The 17221-nt window shown below is 35.2% G+C and overlaps 1 protein-coding gene across 1 annotated transcript in view; it reads left to right on the forward strand.

Moving 5' to 3' along the window:
• The window catches only part of ralgapa1 (Ral GTPase activating protein catalytic subunit alpha 1), a 243709-nt gene that overhangs the window by 12206 nt on the left and 214282 nt on the right, over nucleotides 1-17221 (forward strand). The window contains 3 exon segments of the mRNA XM_028821562.2: nucleotides 5147-5257; nucleotides 11550-11599; nucleotides 13138-13195. Of these exon segments, the coding sequence (XP_028677395.2) occupies nucleotides 5147-5257; nucleotides 11550-11599; nucleotides 13138-13195 (219 nt within the window).

The following is a 17221-nucleotide window of genomic DNA, read 5'->3' on the forward strand; positions in this document are numbered from 1 at the left end:
AGCAATTGGGTTGGAATGAAAACCTGTAGCCACTGCGGCTCACCAGGACTGACATTGCCTACCCCTGTTTTACATCTTATTACTAATAAGGAGCAATTAAAACACTGAATGCAGTTTAAGATTGAAATAAGCAATTAAGGTTGGAGAACCTTAACAAGCGAGACCACTAAAATGAAGCATTAAAATGTCACTTAAGCAATATGTGCTTCATCAGCAATAATTGAGTTCTCGTTAAGGAACTGGGTTGGAACAAAAACCTGCACATACTGTGGCACTCCAGGACCGAGATTGCCTACCCCTGGTCTAGATGACCATGCATGGTCAAAGCAGACCCTTGAAACCGACCAAAACTTTGAGTTTTTGGCTTAGCACTGTTTCAGTCTCAGACATGCATATTTGTAACCAACATAGACTTTTGATTTTTTTTCCTTTATTTAGATAACTATAGAGGCTTTCTGAAAAAAGCAATAACTGTATCAGGGTTTGAAAAGCAGACCTCTCAAAATCCAAAAAACCATTTTGGGTTTCATTTTCAGAGCACCCTAATGGCTTGTGGAAATGTGCAGATTATGTTTTAAGTATTTTTCATTTGTTCTACATTGTCCCTTCTTTCTTAAAACACAAACCTTATTTTTCTTCTGCAAATCTTTAATGTTTATTTTCCATCTTAAACATCGGCTGAATGTGCCATATGTCCATCCATCCATCCATCCATTATCCAACCTGCTATATCCTAATTACAGGGTCACGGGGGGTCTGCTGGAGCCAATCCCAGCCAACACAGGGCGCAAGGCAGGAAACAAACCCCAGGCAGGGTGCCAGCCCACCGCAGGTGCCATATGTCAATAATGGTAATCATTGTGTTTTCAATCAGTAAGTTATCAAAACAAATGACAAGCTTACTTCATATCAAATGACAATGTCCTATCTCAAGTTGCTGAACAGAGAATGTGATTCTTCATGGCCAAAAGAGTACCTGGTACCTGAGAATACCACTGTTATATGTTGTATCCCTAAAGAAGATGGCAGATTCAGAGTTAGCCAGGTGTCTGGTGAAGACAGTCAATTGACTCCCTGAACATTCACCACTGAGGCAGCAGTTGAGATCCTACCCTCTCACAATCGCACTCCTAATGGATCAGATGCGTCCCTCGTGTTAGACCAGTGTCCTGTTGGAGGCTATGTTGGGTGCATGTATGATGAAAAATGTTGCATTGGTGTGATTCATGACACAAGTGAAGGGGATCACTTGATCTCTCGATATGTTTCATGCATCCAAGCTATCCTGCACAGTCTTTCCATTGGCCACCTAGAGACGATGTTTGTTGGGTGTCATTACAGTGTGTCATTGCACTGCTTAGTGCACCTACAGCGGTCAGTGGGAAGCGGTACCATTTTGATATCAAAGACAAAGATGCCCTACACTCTGCACTTTGATTGAAACAGAAATGGAAAGGGTAATATTCCTGCTGCTGCACTATCAAGATGTTAACATTTCATCATAACTAGTGTTGTTTTTACTCCTAAATCAAACAGCTGTTGTTCATGTTTTGTGTTTAATGTGCCTTTGGTGATTTATTTTTCCCATTAATCCTATACCTAATTTAGTAATGAAGAACTTAATAATTATCATTACTGGCAAATGGTGAATTTAACCCATGTTTAAAATGGAAAATAAAAATGAGAGATTCTCATAAGAAAAGCAAGACGTTTGTTTTTTGAGAAAGAAGGGACCATGTAGAATACAGGAAAAATAATTTAAAAATTGTCCGGACATTCTGAAAATTGGAACCAAAATGATTTTTTCACGTTTGAGAGGTCTGCTGCTCAAACCCCGATGCAGTTTCTTATTTGTTTATAGGCTTTTGAAAAGCCCTGTGTAGGTATCTAAACATGAACAAAAATTTAGCAGGCTGTATCAGTTAGAAGTATGCTTTATGAAAGCTTAAGCATGGCAAATCCAAAGATGCAAATTATTATTTTTTTTCTATATTTGATTGTCTGCTCTTACCAAGTGGTGTCATCTGGACCAAACATTTTGATTCTGTTTTACATACTATACATATAATGGTACCAGTGTGCAAAATTTGAGCCTGCTAGGTGGTTTAGTTCTTGAGATATGGATATGGTGTTGTGAAATTGATGAAAAAATAAAGCCGTGTCAAAATTGGCCATATCTCAGAAAGTATTGATCTTGCATCAAAATTATTTTACAAGGTGTCTCTTGGATAACATGGGTACGCCTGATTATTTATTTTTTTCAGAATTTTTTGAGACCAAAGTACGTACAATTTCTAAAACATCCGTTGATTTGACATGGAATGACCTGTGTAGCATTTTCCTGTCTGCATTTTTATTGAGGAAGACTGCAATTTTTTGTCTATATACATTTATCGTTTTTTGTTTCATTTTCATTTTTCTTTCGTGCCATACTCACTGTAAATATTGTATAGTTTCAATAATTTTAGGTCATTGCTTCAATGTTTTGTGTGTCATTTGTGTTGTGGACTATGTAAAAAGCTCACCTGACACTATCTGATGTACACCTGTAAATAAAAACCCACTTTTCTTTTGAAATTTTAATTTTTTTTCCGTCTGTTCCCGTCTGTATAACATCTTTCATTTCTGATCCCAGTTGGTCCCTAACTGCAAGATGCCCAGTGTGCAGTCTGGTGCCTGTTTTCCCACTACGCAAGGTATTGCAGTGGAATAAAGATCAGGAAGTCTGTAAATTAGTAATATACAGTTACATGAAAATGCTTGTGAACTCTGGAATTGTTTAATAAATGCTTGGTATATTGACAAGAAAAAGCAGTTGTTTGCGTTTAATTAATTTAAGCAGATTATGTTGGTGTAGTGTGTTATTGTGATTTAGCTGAAGATCAGATCATATTTTTATGAATAATAAAGACATCCAAGCACATATTACAACTGTAGCTTTATTTAATTAATTTTTACATTACAACTTCAGGATTTAATATTAGCAAATCATTTTGGTATTATTTCAACCACATAAAACATACCCCAGGTCCATATTCAGCCTCTGTATATTTGTTTATAATAAAGGAATATGTTGAACTAGAGTGTCGCCACTTTCAGAATTTTTTATAAGAAAGCAGTTAATTTACCCCCCTAGTTACAGTCTTTAAAAGATCTGAATTGAGGTTATCATAGTAAATATTTTTGTTTTAATCTTTTATTCGGAAATTGTCAAATGAATTGTCCAGAATTGTTTTCTTTTTTACTTAGCTTGCTTTCATCTTGATCTGTTATCCAAAATGTGTTACTGAGCAATGATCTTCATTGTTTTGTAAGATGTTTGATATTGACTTTGGTAATAATATTGGCATTAACATATAAGTCATATTGCATTTACTCCTGTTGGTGTTAGAAACTGAAGTGTCATTTTAAAAGCCATACAGCTTATTTGAAAAGGGAAAGTGAACTGTAGCTGTATATATCCATCTGTAGAAGTGATGTTTTGATTTTCTTTTTTTGCTTTGTGATTTTTGCATTTTTATACCTTTTTAAGAGAGAGGGTTTTATAAGTAAAGGAGGCAGTGTTAGTTTCAGTTTATCAGCCATTTTGGTGGCATAATATAAAGTTAGGTGTTTAGCAACAAAACTTAAGTGAAGTAAAGCATTAATATTAATAAATTAAACAAAGCCTTTTTTCAGAAGAGGAGCCAATCTAACAAGCTTACCTTCACACATACCTTTGCAAAAGATACCTTGTAACACTCTACTGCTATGTTAATTTATTGTTGAATTATGCAAACAAATGACACATTTCTGAGTGTAAAAGCATAATTGCTTAAAAAGCTCTCTTTCTGATGCAGAGTTTGTCTGCCTGCTCACCACTTCATTAATGCATGCACATTCATTTTATATGTCAATATTGTTATGTAGCAAATAACTACATTTCATCCAGACCTCTACACCAAGCCTGTGTGCGGCACAGCAAATTTGTTAATAACATCCAAGGTACAGGTGATGCAGCGCATTTTACAATAAATTATCCCTTGCATAATGTGTTCTTTCAACCATTATGAAAAAGTTACTCATTAATGTAATAGATCCTAACTACACATTACCTGGTTTGAGCAGTTTTCTAAAGCAGTAGTCGAAGTCTGCCATGGTTTCACTTAGCATGCTATAAGTAAAGAAAATAAGGGTGGCTGAAAGATGTGGTCCCAAATAGAGCTGTAAGTTGGCACTAGGCTGTATTCCTTTCATTTAAGTTATGTGATAGCTTTTGGGTTTAATTTTTTTTACTTCTGCATCTGTATACAAAGGTGTAATATCTCACACAGTGTCGATATATACATTTTTTTAGGTGCATTCGTATATAATGCAATAAGCACCTGCTGTGAGCACCCTGTCTGTCTGTCCGCATGAAATTACCTGGCTTCCAGAGGAATGCTTTTGTTCATATGTGGCACTTATCTTTCAGGGAAATTTTTGGAAATCGTTCAATTTCCATTGAGAAATCTCAAACAGAGCACAATGTAAAAAGTTTTTTTTTTATTTCAAAATTTGAAAAGCATTGGTGAATTTGTAAACTTGTCTGTCATAACACAAAAAAGCATTCTGTGCTACTTAAATTCTGAATTAGTTTACTTTTACAAATTTACCTTGAGAGAGGTCATTTCTTCTTGTGTATTTTGTATATTTTCTTCTTTAACTTGTCTCTAAGCCTTTCCTGAGACCGAAATGGATCTCCTCTAAAATTTGTGTAAAGTTAAATGCTGGGTGAGAAGCACACACGTGCAAGCTGCACATCTGGTACACCATCTCATTTATCCTGCTGTTTGAGGTACATTAACCATGGCAGTTGATAAAGAATGTCACCTATCTAGAAATGAATATAAGAGGAAATTAATTATGAACAATTACATACTCAATATTTACATTTCATCTGCAGGGTTGCTTTTAGTGTATTACCTGCAGTGTGGCTCATAATGATTCAATAGTTCTCTAAAACTTTGTTAATCAGCAAGCTCCAGACCTACTTCTGATAAGAGTCAGATTTGCTTGAGTTTTAAGTTAGTATGTACGATTCCAAACGCAATACAAAGCTGTATCTACAACAGTCTTATTTAACAAAGTTGCAAATTTCTTACTTTGTCTTTTTTTCCTCCCACAGAAAATGCAGAGTCAACTGAATTGAAGCATTTTTTTGACCATAATTATTCTCATATCTACTATGTGTTTTTTGAAAATTTTGTGAGCATTGAAGTCAGCCTGAAACAGAAAGGTAATTGTTTACTATCAGTTAACTATAACATATATTAATATGTTACTTTTTAACAAAAATTATTTATGGTGGAATTTATGAGTTACATTTTAACAAAGTAAGACATAATGTTACAAATATATGCCATTAATAGTAAGTCTGAAAAAACTGACAAGCAATACAGATACAGCAATTGAGGGATCAAAATGTGCATTTCCAGTCCAAACAGTTTTCTGTCTAGAAGCATTTTTGTTTTGAATTTCAAAGTAATTAATTCCATAACAGCAATATTATTGAAAATAAAAATACAACCTAATAGTCCATTTTCAAACCAGTAATGTTCTTGAGATTTATCTGCATCTTGAGATTAGACACACATATTGTAAAACAGTGTACGCATGCTGTTATCAAAAAAAAAAAAAAAAAAAAAATATATATATATGTATGTAAGTATGTATGTATGTATATATACAGTGGTGTGAAAAACTATTTGCCCCCTTCCTGATTTCTTATTCTTTTGCATGTTTGTCACACAAAATGTTTCTGATCATCAAACACATTTAACCATTAGTCAAATATAACACAAGTAAACACAAAATGCAGTTTTTAAATGATGGTTTTTATTATTTAGGGAGAAAAAAAATCCAAACCTACATGGCACTATGTGAAAAAGTAATTGCCCCCTTGTTAAAAAATAACCTAACTGTGGTGTATCACACCTGAGTTCAATTTCCGTAGCCACCCCCAGGCCTGATTACTGCCACACCTGTTTCAATCGAGAAATCACTTAAATAGGAGCTGCCTGACACAGAGAAGTAGACCAAAAGCACCTCAAAAGCTAGACATCATGCCAAGATCCAAAGAAATTCAGGAACAAATGAGAACAGAAGTAATTGAGATCTATCAGTCTGGTAAAGGTTATAAAGCCATTTCTAAAGCTTTGGGACTCAAGCGAACCACAGTGAGAGCCATTATCCACAAATGGCAAAAACATGGAACAGTGGTGAACCTTCCCAGGAGTGGCCGGCCGACCAAAATTACCCCAAGAGCGCAGAGACGACTCATCCGAGAGGTCACAAAAGACCCCAGAACAACGTCTAAAGAACTGCAGGCCTCACTTGCCTCAATTAAGGTCAGTGTTCACGACTCCACCATAAGAAAGAGACTGGGCAAAAACGGCCTGCATGGCAGATGTCCAAGACGGAAACCACTGTTAAGCAAAAAGAACATTAGAGCTTGTCTCAATTTTGCTAAGAAACATCTCAATGATTGCCAAGACTTTTGGGAAAATACCTTGTGGACTGATGAGACAAAAGTTGAACTTTTTGGAAGGCAAATGTCCCGTTACATCTGGCGTAAAAGGAACACAGCATTTCAGAAAAAGAACATCATACCAACAGTAAAATATGGTGGTGGTAGTGTGATGGTCTGGGGTTGTTTTGCTGCTTCAGGACCTGGAAGGCTTGCTGTGATAGATGGAACCAAGAATTCTACTGTCTACCAAAAAATCCTGAAGGAGAATGTCCGGCCATCTGTTCGTCAACTCAAGCTGAAGCGATCTTGGGTGCTGCAACAGAACAATGACCCAAAACACACCAGCAAATCCACCTCTGAATGGCTGAAGAAAAACAAAATGAAGACTTTGGAGTGGCCTAGTCAAAGTCCTGACCTGAATCCAATTGAGATGCTATGGCATGACCTTAAAAAGGCGGTTCATGCTAAAAAACCCTCAAATAAAGCTGAATTACAACAATTTTGCAAAGATGAGTGGGCCAAAATTCCTCCAGAGCGCTGTAAAAGACTCATTGCAAGTTATCGCAAACGCTTGATTGCAGTTATTGCTGCTAAGGGTGGCCCAACCAGTTATTAGGTTCAGGGGGCAATTACTTTTTCACACAGGGCCATGTAGGTTTGGATTTTTTTTTTCTCCCTAAATAATAAAAACCACCATTTACAAACTGCATTTTGTGTTTACTTGTGTTACATTTGACTAATGGTTAAATGTGTTTGATGATCAGAAACATTTTGTGTGACAAACTTGCAAAAGAGTAAGAAATCAGGAAGGGGGCAAATAGTTTTTCACACCACTGTGTATATATATATATATATATATATATATATATGTGTGTATATATGTATATGTGTGTGTATACAAGACAGATTTCGTTAGAACAAAGTGCTTGGGCCTGAAAAAATAATTTGTTATAGCAGGGATTTCATAATGGAATTGGAAAATAGAGTGGTCTTTTGGCACATATGTTTGACAAAGCTGACTACAGAATGCTGTACTTGATGGTACCATCTATTTTCTTCTTGCTAGCATCAAGGGCAGTGAGATTTACTTTAATTACATAGTGTCCCTGTGTGGCCATAGCACGCAGTCAGCATTATTAGACTTGGTGTCCATTATGCACGCCAGAGCTCCGCTAGTACAGATGAAGTCAAATTTGATTGACAGTTATACACCCACAGTGCCTCTGATCTTCAGTAGTCCTTCGTGAACTCTCCTCCACTGCAAGAGTATAACAACTATTGAGTAAACCAAGTGACTTAAACGTTCAATCTAATTGGCTGTTCCGCAGAGCTTGGAAATATGCATGTTTTGCTGCTTTCTTATGAAAAATGACTTTGTTGTAATGAATTTTGCAGATAAAACAGACTTCACTGTAATGTGTTTTTTAACATTAGTTCTATAGGAAATTGAAGAGGACCAAAACAATTTTGAACACATTTGTTGAAACATGCAATTTGTTAAAAAGTAATTTGTTCAAATGGAATTTGACCCTTTATATTTTTTGTGAGATTCTGCCATTTTAAAAGAAGTCTGACTGTGTTCTTCGCTTCATTGCCAGTCTCCTTCTGTGTTAACTTTTCACCCTCAGCAGGACACAGATTCCAGTTAAAGCAGCAATAGCTGCTGAGATTGATTTGCTCTGCCAATGGGATTTGTTAAGAATTTTTTTTTATATATGTACATATGTTTTAATGCCTGTATATATTAAAAATGTACTAAATTTTACATTTTTCACCAGGTACTAATTTTAAGTTTTCTTGGACTGCTCTGCTTTGCAATTTTGATTGTAATTCATTTCAACTCTTGGTCAGTTTAGTGGCTTAGCATCTGACTTTGTACATATGTGGATTTAACACAGAAATATACAACAGCCTTCTTACAGTACATGTTACAGTATAGTGAAGTGTTTTTCTAGTGATCAATTAAGCCTACAGATCATCAACCATTTTTCACTACATATTGTAACAGAAGTTGTTTCACAGCTTTTGATCTCAAACTTGGCTGTAGTATAAATGTTTATAGGTGTGAGGCTGCACAACAGCCTTGTTTTGTGCTTGTGTTGTTGCACATGGTCATTTAGGAATTTGGGTTTAAGAACATCTTGTGAAGGGAAGAGATCACAAATTAATATAGGTGTTATCTCCTCATAAATTTTGTAAGAAAAATCAAATGAATATAGTACTGGTAGTAGTTAAAGTTATCAACTATTTTACAGGACCTTCACGAAACCTTATGCAATATCCATACCTCAAACCATACAAGTTTCTTCTTGTTGCAGATTATATTTTTTCCATATGCTTCTTTCTGTATATGATTAACCAGTCTCTTCTGGTTCATTGCACTTGAAACATTCTACATCATCTGTGTTCACTTAAAATGGACCTGCTTCTAAGAGGGCCATTATGCAAGAAAGTTCTTAGCTTATTTATGGCCTAATTTTGATGACTAAGTCACCCTGTTTGGAAAGTGCATGTTACCATTTTGCTTATGCAGAATATTGGCACTTCTGTGCAAATTTTATGGTATATTTGTGACAAAATAAGTTTTATGAAAACCCTTGCTGTAGACTTTGTATGGTAGCTAAACTAAAAACTATTCACTTTGATGTCAGGAACGATGTTTCTGGAAAGTTATTTTTTTTGTATGAAATTTCATATTTCCAGCAAAAGAAGTCGATTCCTTTCTTAAAGCTACCTAGTTTTTTATTTATTTATTTATTTTTTTGTTACAAGGAAGGATAATAACCAATTTGTTTTGAGTTTGCTTTGCCAATAGAACTTCTTTACAAGTAAATTAAATTCAGCTCACCTTTTATAGTAAATTATTTATACAGTTAATTGTACTTTTCACAATGTGTTGATGTGTTTAATAACAATTAATACATTCCTGTACTTCTAATGTGATGAATCTTTACCTACATCGAGTTTAAGGTAGATAAAGGCAGAAATTCAGCACTGGTTGAGACAGTTTCTCTGAATGGAATTTGTCATGTAAGAGTTAAAACTGCTAACATAGATAGCAGTATATTTTCAAGAAGTGGTTTAGGTATTTATTAATTACTGTATAGTTATGCAGTTCATGTATCTGATTTTGTGTCCGTGTAAAGTATTTTAGCACAACGTTTGCATAGAAATGCTGAAGCACCCTACCCTAAAAATCAATGAATGAGTAATTTGTATTTACTGAAAGTGTTCATTTGGCTTCTGCCATTAAAGCCTAGCCAGCTGCTTAGCTTCTTAATGGGGATTAATCAAAGCCCAAAATACTAAGGGATGGCAGTTATCATATTTTCAAGCTGTTCGTTCTTTTCAAATAACAATAATAAAAAAGGAAATACATTGTTTTAAAGCAATAAAAAGCCCTTGTCTTGTGTCAGATGATACCTTCAGTGAATGAAAAGGAATATACTAAGAAAAATTAAAGTAGAAATGATTGTGAGAATAAATCCCTAACAGTTGAATCTTCCTTGCATTTAATTAATCAAGTTGAGTTTTAAATGGTGCTTTTCTATGGCCATCTGCAATCTTGAATTTGGGCTATGTTTCCTCATGTAAAATAACTGAGTGTGCGTCAGTTCTGCAGACTGTTATGTTTACCTTGTTGTTGCTTTGAATGCTAATCTTGTAAATTAGTCTCATGATTGAATAGTGTTTGTTTACTAATGTAGCCTATTGTTTAAGAAGATTACTGTATCTTTCACTTGTTTCCAATATCAACTTTCCTTCACTCTTTACAGTTTAAATTGAAAGGGTTGTTTATGGTACTAAAGTTTAGTCAAGTGTGTGTGCGTGCCATGACAAAACGCAAACGGGTAGTGACTACATCAGTTTAAATACTAGCTCAGGTCAGTGCACATGTCCCCCATTAACAAAAGAGAGAGGTGTGGACAAATGTGTGTGTATATATGTATATAATATAATTTATATTATATATATATATATATATATATATATATATATATATATATAGATTTTTATGTTGACAAGAGTTCACTTTAAGGTATGCCTTAAAGTTTAAACTTTGTTTAATGGATCATCTGCAGTAATTCTTAAAAGCAATATCGCATCATCTAAGAGACTACATGTATATTTTTATCTTATTTGGAAAATCTCTAGGAAATAGTTAATATCTATCAATTTTTATTTTTTTTTTAGCCTTTGGGTTGAATCTTATTAGTGGCAACAGTATCTTAAACTGCTATGGCATGTGCCAAATATCATTTCTCTTCCCAAGTCCTGATCACCCTAGCCTTTTAAAGCTATATATTCATCAGAAGTTGTGTTATCAGACTCTTAATACCCTTTATCTACATTCCTTCATTTGATCTAACCTGCCAGAGGCCTTTTACCTTGGAAACCTCCTTCTGATGTTGGTACATTGTGTGCATTTAAATTGGGTGTTAATTGAGAGGTCCATGACACTAACACGGTACTGCATGCAATAGGTATTTTATAAGGTTATTATTAGTCAAAAATACAAAAAAGTTCTAGTAATTTACATATGTCTGGCTCACAAATATAAAATACAATTGATTAAAAATAAACTGATCACACATTAAGATCAAAAAGTGTCAGATTTTAATAAATAGCTGATCTCTGGATTGCTGTTTCTTTCCTTTCTCATTTGCTTCTTGGGTGATACTTTGCATTTCATGCTAGTATAGGTATACTTTCTTTAGGCATACGGTTAACTTAATAAAAGTTCTTTTATGAATATTATTTAAATGAGGTAGAATGCTTAACATTGACATCAGCATAAAGTGACTTTATTATGCTGTTGGTATTTATATAGTAATGAGTGTTCATCTTTTTGTGTTTATAATGTTGCATAATAGTGTTTTTTTTTCTGTTTAATGCATATTATACTGAGGAGGCATTTGCTTCCCAATTTTATAAAAGAAATGCCTTCAGTGAAAACATAATCTTAGTGCATGTTACATGCATTCTTTTTTTTTTTTTCTTGAAATATAAACATTTTCATTTTGTATTTGTAATTAACATGTATGCTTGAACTTCATAGGTCATAAATCCCAAAGAGAAGAATTGGATTCTATCCTTTTTATATTTGAGGTAAATGCAGTTGTTATAATTTTCATATCAATCATACATTGCATTCCATTTCAGGACAGAGTGAAAAGCAAGAATGACAGATATTGTTAAATTAGTTAAACCTGGTAAAATAAACATACTGTGTTTAGGGAAGTAACATGTTTATTTCAATGGATATTTAATGTGTTACCTAACTGTTGTACAGTATAGTTTAAAAGAAATACATGTTAAATACAGATTAGAAATAGTTTTTAAATATCCAGAAAGAATTATTGCAGTAAATAATAATTAAAAAAAATCTAGAATTCATTCAGCGATAAAAATCGTAATATTCTTAAACTTGCTTGATCTAGTTCAGAGCCACATGGGTGGGAGTATATCCCTCTGTAATGAGGCTACAAGGCAGGTACTAACCCTAGATGGGCAGCAGTCCATTGCAGGACTCATTTGCACACTTATACGCAGGGACAAATTAGATTAGCTGATCAAGCTAACATGCTTATTTTGGGGTGCAAGAGGAGTTCCTGGAGAGCCACCTCTGCAGACCAAATGAGAATGTGCATACTTAACACAGACGGCAAACAAGGGATGCTGAATTCTTAAAGCAGCCAATTCTAAACCTTTGCTCTAGTATGCTTCCCTTTGTTACACATAATACAACTTACATTTTGTAATACAGTTGTGCAGTATAGTATTATTGTTATTGCATTTTTATAACCTACTACTATGTAGAAACCGTCACTGTTTCCTCTTATCTTTTCTAAGGCAGTGTCAGGAACATTTATAATATGTTCTTAAGTATTTGGACAAAACCAACAAAACTGTAAAAAAATGCACATTTACAATCAGTATTTTATCTAGGCTTGTAGCCATTGATACTCCCCACCATGCCGATTAGAAGAAAGTAAATGGAGATGAAGTTCCTTTGTTAGTGAGCACCATCACTGAACTGCACTCTTTTTCCTGACCTCTTTTATGTCACTCAATGGAACAGGGGCAGTGTTCTTAGAAAGAGAAGAATATGCTAGATATCGTAGCACAAAAAGATTTTTTTTCTAGGAATATATTTAAACTGTTTGTTAAACTTTTTTCCATGATTACATTTATTTTTCTCTTTGTATCTGTTTTACCCACACATCCAAAAAATGTTGCTAGGTTGGCTAGCAATTCAAATTGACTGCATGCTACTGAGAATCTGTGTTCCCAATGGTAAACTGGTTGAGCATTGCAGTTTGGTTCCTGCATTGTTCTTAATGCTGCGATTTTAAGATCCACCTCTGGCTGTGGTCCGGGCCCCATATTATATATTTAGAAGTATAGATCATTCTGTGATTTTAAGTTAAGCTTTTCAAAGTTGTTTGTTAATGCATCATGTGAATATACCTAGATAAATATATTTGCAACGAAAACATGGTAACTAGCCCTAGACTGTCCAGCTGTTTAATTGAATTTAACAGGGCTGCAAATGAGTGCATGTTTTTTATATTGAAAATCTGCTTTAAAAATACTTAGAATTTAAATAATTTACCATTTAATTGAATCTTCTTTTATTTTTATAGAAAATTTTGCAGCTTCTCCCTGAAAGAATACAAGGAAGATGGCAGTTCCACAGCATAGGTAAATGTTTTCTTCATTATTTAAAGAAAATATTCAGAGGCGTTTTATCCTAAAATGTTCATTACACTACTGTATATATTAATGATATATAGTATATCATTATACTATATATTACAGAATATATTAATAATGAATGTAATTGTACAATAGATTAATATGTAAAACTATTAATTTTATGTACAAATGGATGGAAGAGCCTATTTTAAGGTAATTTAAAAAAATAATTTTACAAGAGTTCATATTAATTAAGTTAAAGGTTTATACTACAGAACAGATAACTCACATATAAATTGGTCAGACCATGGTTTATGAAATGTTAAATGTTTTGCAAGAAAGAGAAGATTAATGTAGTTTTGAGTTAGCATATACTGTATTTTAATTTCACATAAATGCTGTCTTTGGTAAAAAGGAATACATTAGAGCTTCAAAAATTGCTTGGTGTATGCAATTCTGCATTCCATTTGAACTTGGAAGTTAAATTACAGAGTTCCAAGTAGGACGTTTCAACTAGAATGCTCCCATAAGTGAGAACTCTGAAAGGTGTGAGAGCCTTAACAACCCTGACCTCAAAAATCAAGATGGCTACATTGCGCATCAGCATCAGTGAAAGCTGTGATATTATACTGTTTATTACCACTTCTGTCTGTTTGTATCTCATTAAATTAGTCCTACACACTGTACTGTTCTGGACATGTTTCTATGGAATTTGGGTGCACAAAATAATGTTTAATGTGTTATTTAGTAGTTATATGCATTATGAAAGAGCAAGCACAATAAGCTTTCCTTGCAGTGTCTGTTTTGGTTTTCCAAATGTTTTACTGAAATGGTCAACTCGAGTGTAACATCATTCCCTGCTCCAACATCCAATGTGTGAGGCAAATCGAACACTGCATATGCAGCATGCATATATTTACATTTGTAATGCAGTTATCACATCATCACTGTGAAGATGTTTAATAAAGTTTGGAATAAAGCAATTTTTCAAATTTTTGCATTTGGCAAATTGCATTTTTAAAACCAAACATTCATTTTTTTGGACTCATGTCTTAAAATATATTGTAATTGACAAAATAATGATAAAAGAAAATGGGTGCACTGTTTTTATCACTGGTCTTATATGGTTGTTACGCCTTTCTTCTAGAATTTTGTGTTCATAACATTTAACAGGGGAACTTGTATTGTTTTGTTTCTTCTCATTAGTGAAATGTAATATCACTCAGACTGGGAACTGTATGTTCATAAGTTCCTATTTCTCTTTCCTCTCAGATAATAATAATATGTGAATTATTGGGATTAATAAAGTATCTATCTATCTATCTATCTATCTATGTGAACAACAATCGTGCTTACTGAAATTTTAATTTGCCCTCTTCAAGTTTTTATTTGTAAATACTTATTTTTCAAAGATCTAAAATTTGAAATACAAAAAACTATACACATACATGGTCCCCTCCATAATTTTTGGCACCCCTGGGAAAGGTAAGTAAAAAGGGGTTATAAAAAAAAAAAAAATCACCTTCTGGTGAATTACCTTAATTTCTCACTGTACAAATGAGAGAAATCCAACATTTAACTGAAGTAAATGTATTCTGAGAAAAACTAATTGCTCGTAAGGAAATAATTATTTATAATTATATTATTGCATCCCTACATTTGATACTTTATACAAGCTCCCTTTGCCAATAAAACAGCAGAGTCATCTCCTATAAGGTTGCAGAATACAGAGCAGACAATCTGAGACCATACCTCTTTGTAGAATCTATCGGGATCATCCAGGGCCCCTCTCCTCTTCTGCTCACTCAACTGGTTTTCAATGGGTTTTGGTCTGGGGACTGAGGTGGCCATGAGGTGGCAGAAGCTTAATTTTGTGTTCCTTTAATCATGTTTGTGTTGATTTGGATATATGTTTTGGATTATTGTCCTGCTGAAAGGTCCAACAGCGACCCAGTTTTAGTTTCTTGGCAGAGTGTGATATAGTGGGTCCACGGATCAGAAAAAGGTGGCCTATTTTTAAATAAGTAATTGAATGGCCGGCTTGGTCTCCATACTCGCATAGCTGTGAGAGGTTGGTGAGGTAATTGGGGTGAGGCGGTCCGTCTCAATTGCTTCCTCAGCTTTCTGCAGTGATAATTGAGGCGCTGCACCCGTGGAGGCATATAATGGGGAGCTGGCATGAGAAAAGAGTGAAAAGGAAAGAGAAAAAGCCCAAAAGGAGAGAGGGAGGCAGGAGTGAGCGAGCTGGTGCTAGAGGAAAGGAAGCAGGCAGACGAAACATTATGCTCGGGGTGTGCACTTGGTAGGAGGAGCCAGCGATTGGCAGAGGTGGGAGTACAGTGCGCTGTCACAAGGAGGAGCCAGGTATTGGCAGCAGTGCAAGCAGAGCAGGGTTTGGTGGCTTCCCATGGAATGCTGTGAGATTGGCGGCAGGGACACAGGCTGGGATAAAAGGTTGTCTGCACCTGTTGGATGGACGTCTCTCTGTGCTTTGGGGCCCAATTAGGGTAGGACAGAGAGATATCAGTTTTAAAAGGAAGACACCAGGGCTCTGAATTGTAAAGGACAGTTTCTTGCCTATGTTTTTAACCTCATTTTTCAGGAATATTTGCTTGTTTTTAACCTCGATTGTTTTTAACCTCCACAGACACATATATCTGTTGGATTATTTATTTAATAGGAGCAGTGCACTGTTTTGGACACAGTTTTTTTTTTATTTTTAATAAAAGCACTGATACACTTTATGTAACTACCCCTTGCTATATGTGTTTTGTCCTCATCCACTGGCTCATCCCTCGGGTATGTTATCGGGAGTAGTAAGGCACTCAGGATGCAACTGGTAGCCGAACCGCACCATCACATTTGTTGGCACCCTCCTTAGAAACTGGAACCTTAACATTTTAGTGTCCGTTTTTTAAATAAATAAATAATTATCTGGCCGGCTTGATCTCTGTGGATGTGCATGCTTGCACAGCTGCGGAAGGTTGGTAAAGTAATTGAGGTGAGACGCACCTATATATGAGGGTGCGGTCTGTCTCAATTCCTTCATTGGCTTTCTGCGGTGCATGATTGAGGCGCTGCACCCATGGAGGCATATAAGGGGGAGCCCGCACAAGAATAGGAGGAAAAAGGAAAGAAAAAAGAATGTAGGTTAAAGGAAGGAGAGAGAAAACCAGGAGTGAGTGAGAGCTGGTGTAACACAGAATTAAGCATACGGTAGTGGACTTAAGTGGCTCCCAGGAAGGACCTGGTAGCGTGGGGCCGACCCGCATCACACAGAAGCAGCTAGATTTAAATTTAAAATCTTCTACTGTTTCATGGATTTGATGATGCCATGTAACCTAACAAGGTCCCAGACCCTTTAGAGGATAAACAGCCCCAGAATATTACAGATCCTTCACCATAGTTGACAGTGGACACCAGATGTTTTTCAGTATAGCCATTCCTCTTTTTCTGCCAAACTTTCTTGATTGTTTGTTGCTAAAAATCTCAATTTCCACTTGGAAATGGTTCCAATCTAAATTCCAGTAGCATTTAGCAAACTCCAGGCATTGACTTTTGTTTTTAAATGACAGAAGAGGTATTTCTTAAATCTTTCCCATGTTGATAAATGAATGAGAGAATTTAACCTCTGTGCCACCTAATTATTGATGAATGAACCCCAATGAGAAATTGTGGAAGTGTTTGTGAATATCGCCAAACTCGACAAAATGCATTGGTGTCAATGGGAAGGACTAACTAAACTAGATTTGACTGGATTATAATGGTTCAGTCATTTTAAAGGGTCGCAGAGGGCTAGGGAAATGTCTGCCAACTATACTGGACCAAAATGGTGACCTGAGCTGAGTGGCAACCACTGCACCACCGTGTCTCCATGAGATCAAAGAAGAAAGAACACAGTCTGCGATATGCAATTGTATATTTTATCAAAACAAAGCGGAAATTCCAAAATCATAGTCAAAAGTCAGAAAAAACATGTAAGTCTTTTAAAGACAGAAAATTCAAAGTGGAGTATCATGATTGAAGCCGCTG

This window comes from Erpetoichthys calabaricus, chromosome 16 (assembly GCF_900747795.2).
Source record: "Erpetoichthys calabaricus chromosome 16, fErpCal1.3, whole genome shotgun sequence".
NCBI classification, from domain to species: Eukaryota; Metazoa; Chordata; class Cladistia; order Polypteriformes; family Polypteridae; genus Erpetoichthys; species Erpetoichthys calabaricus.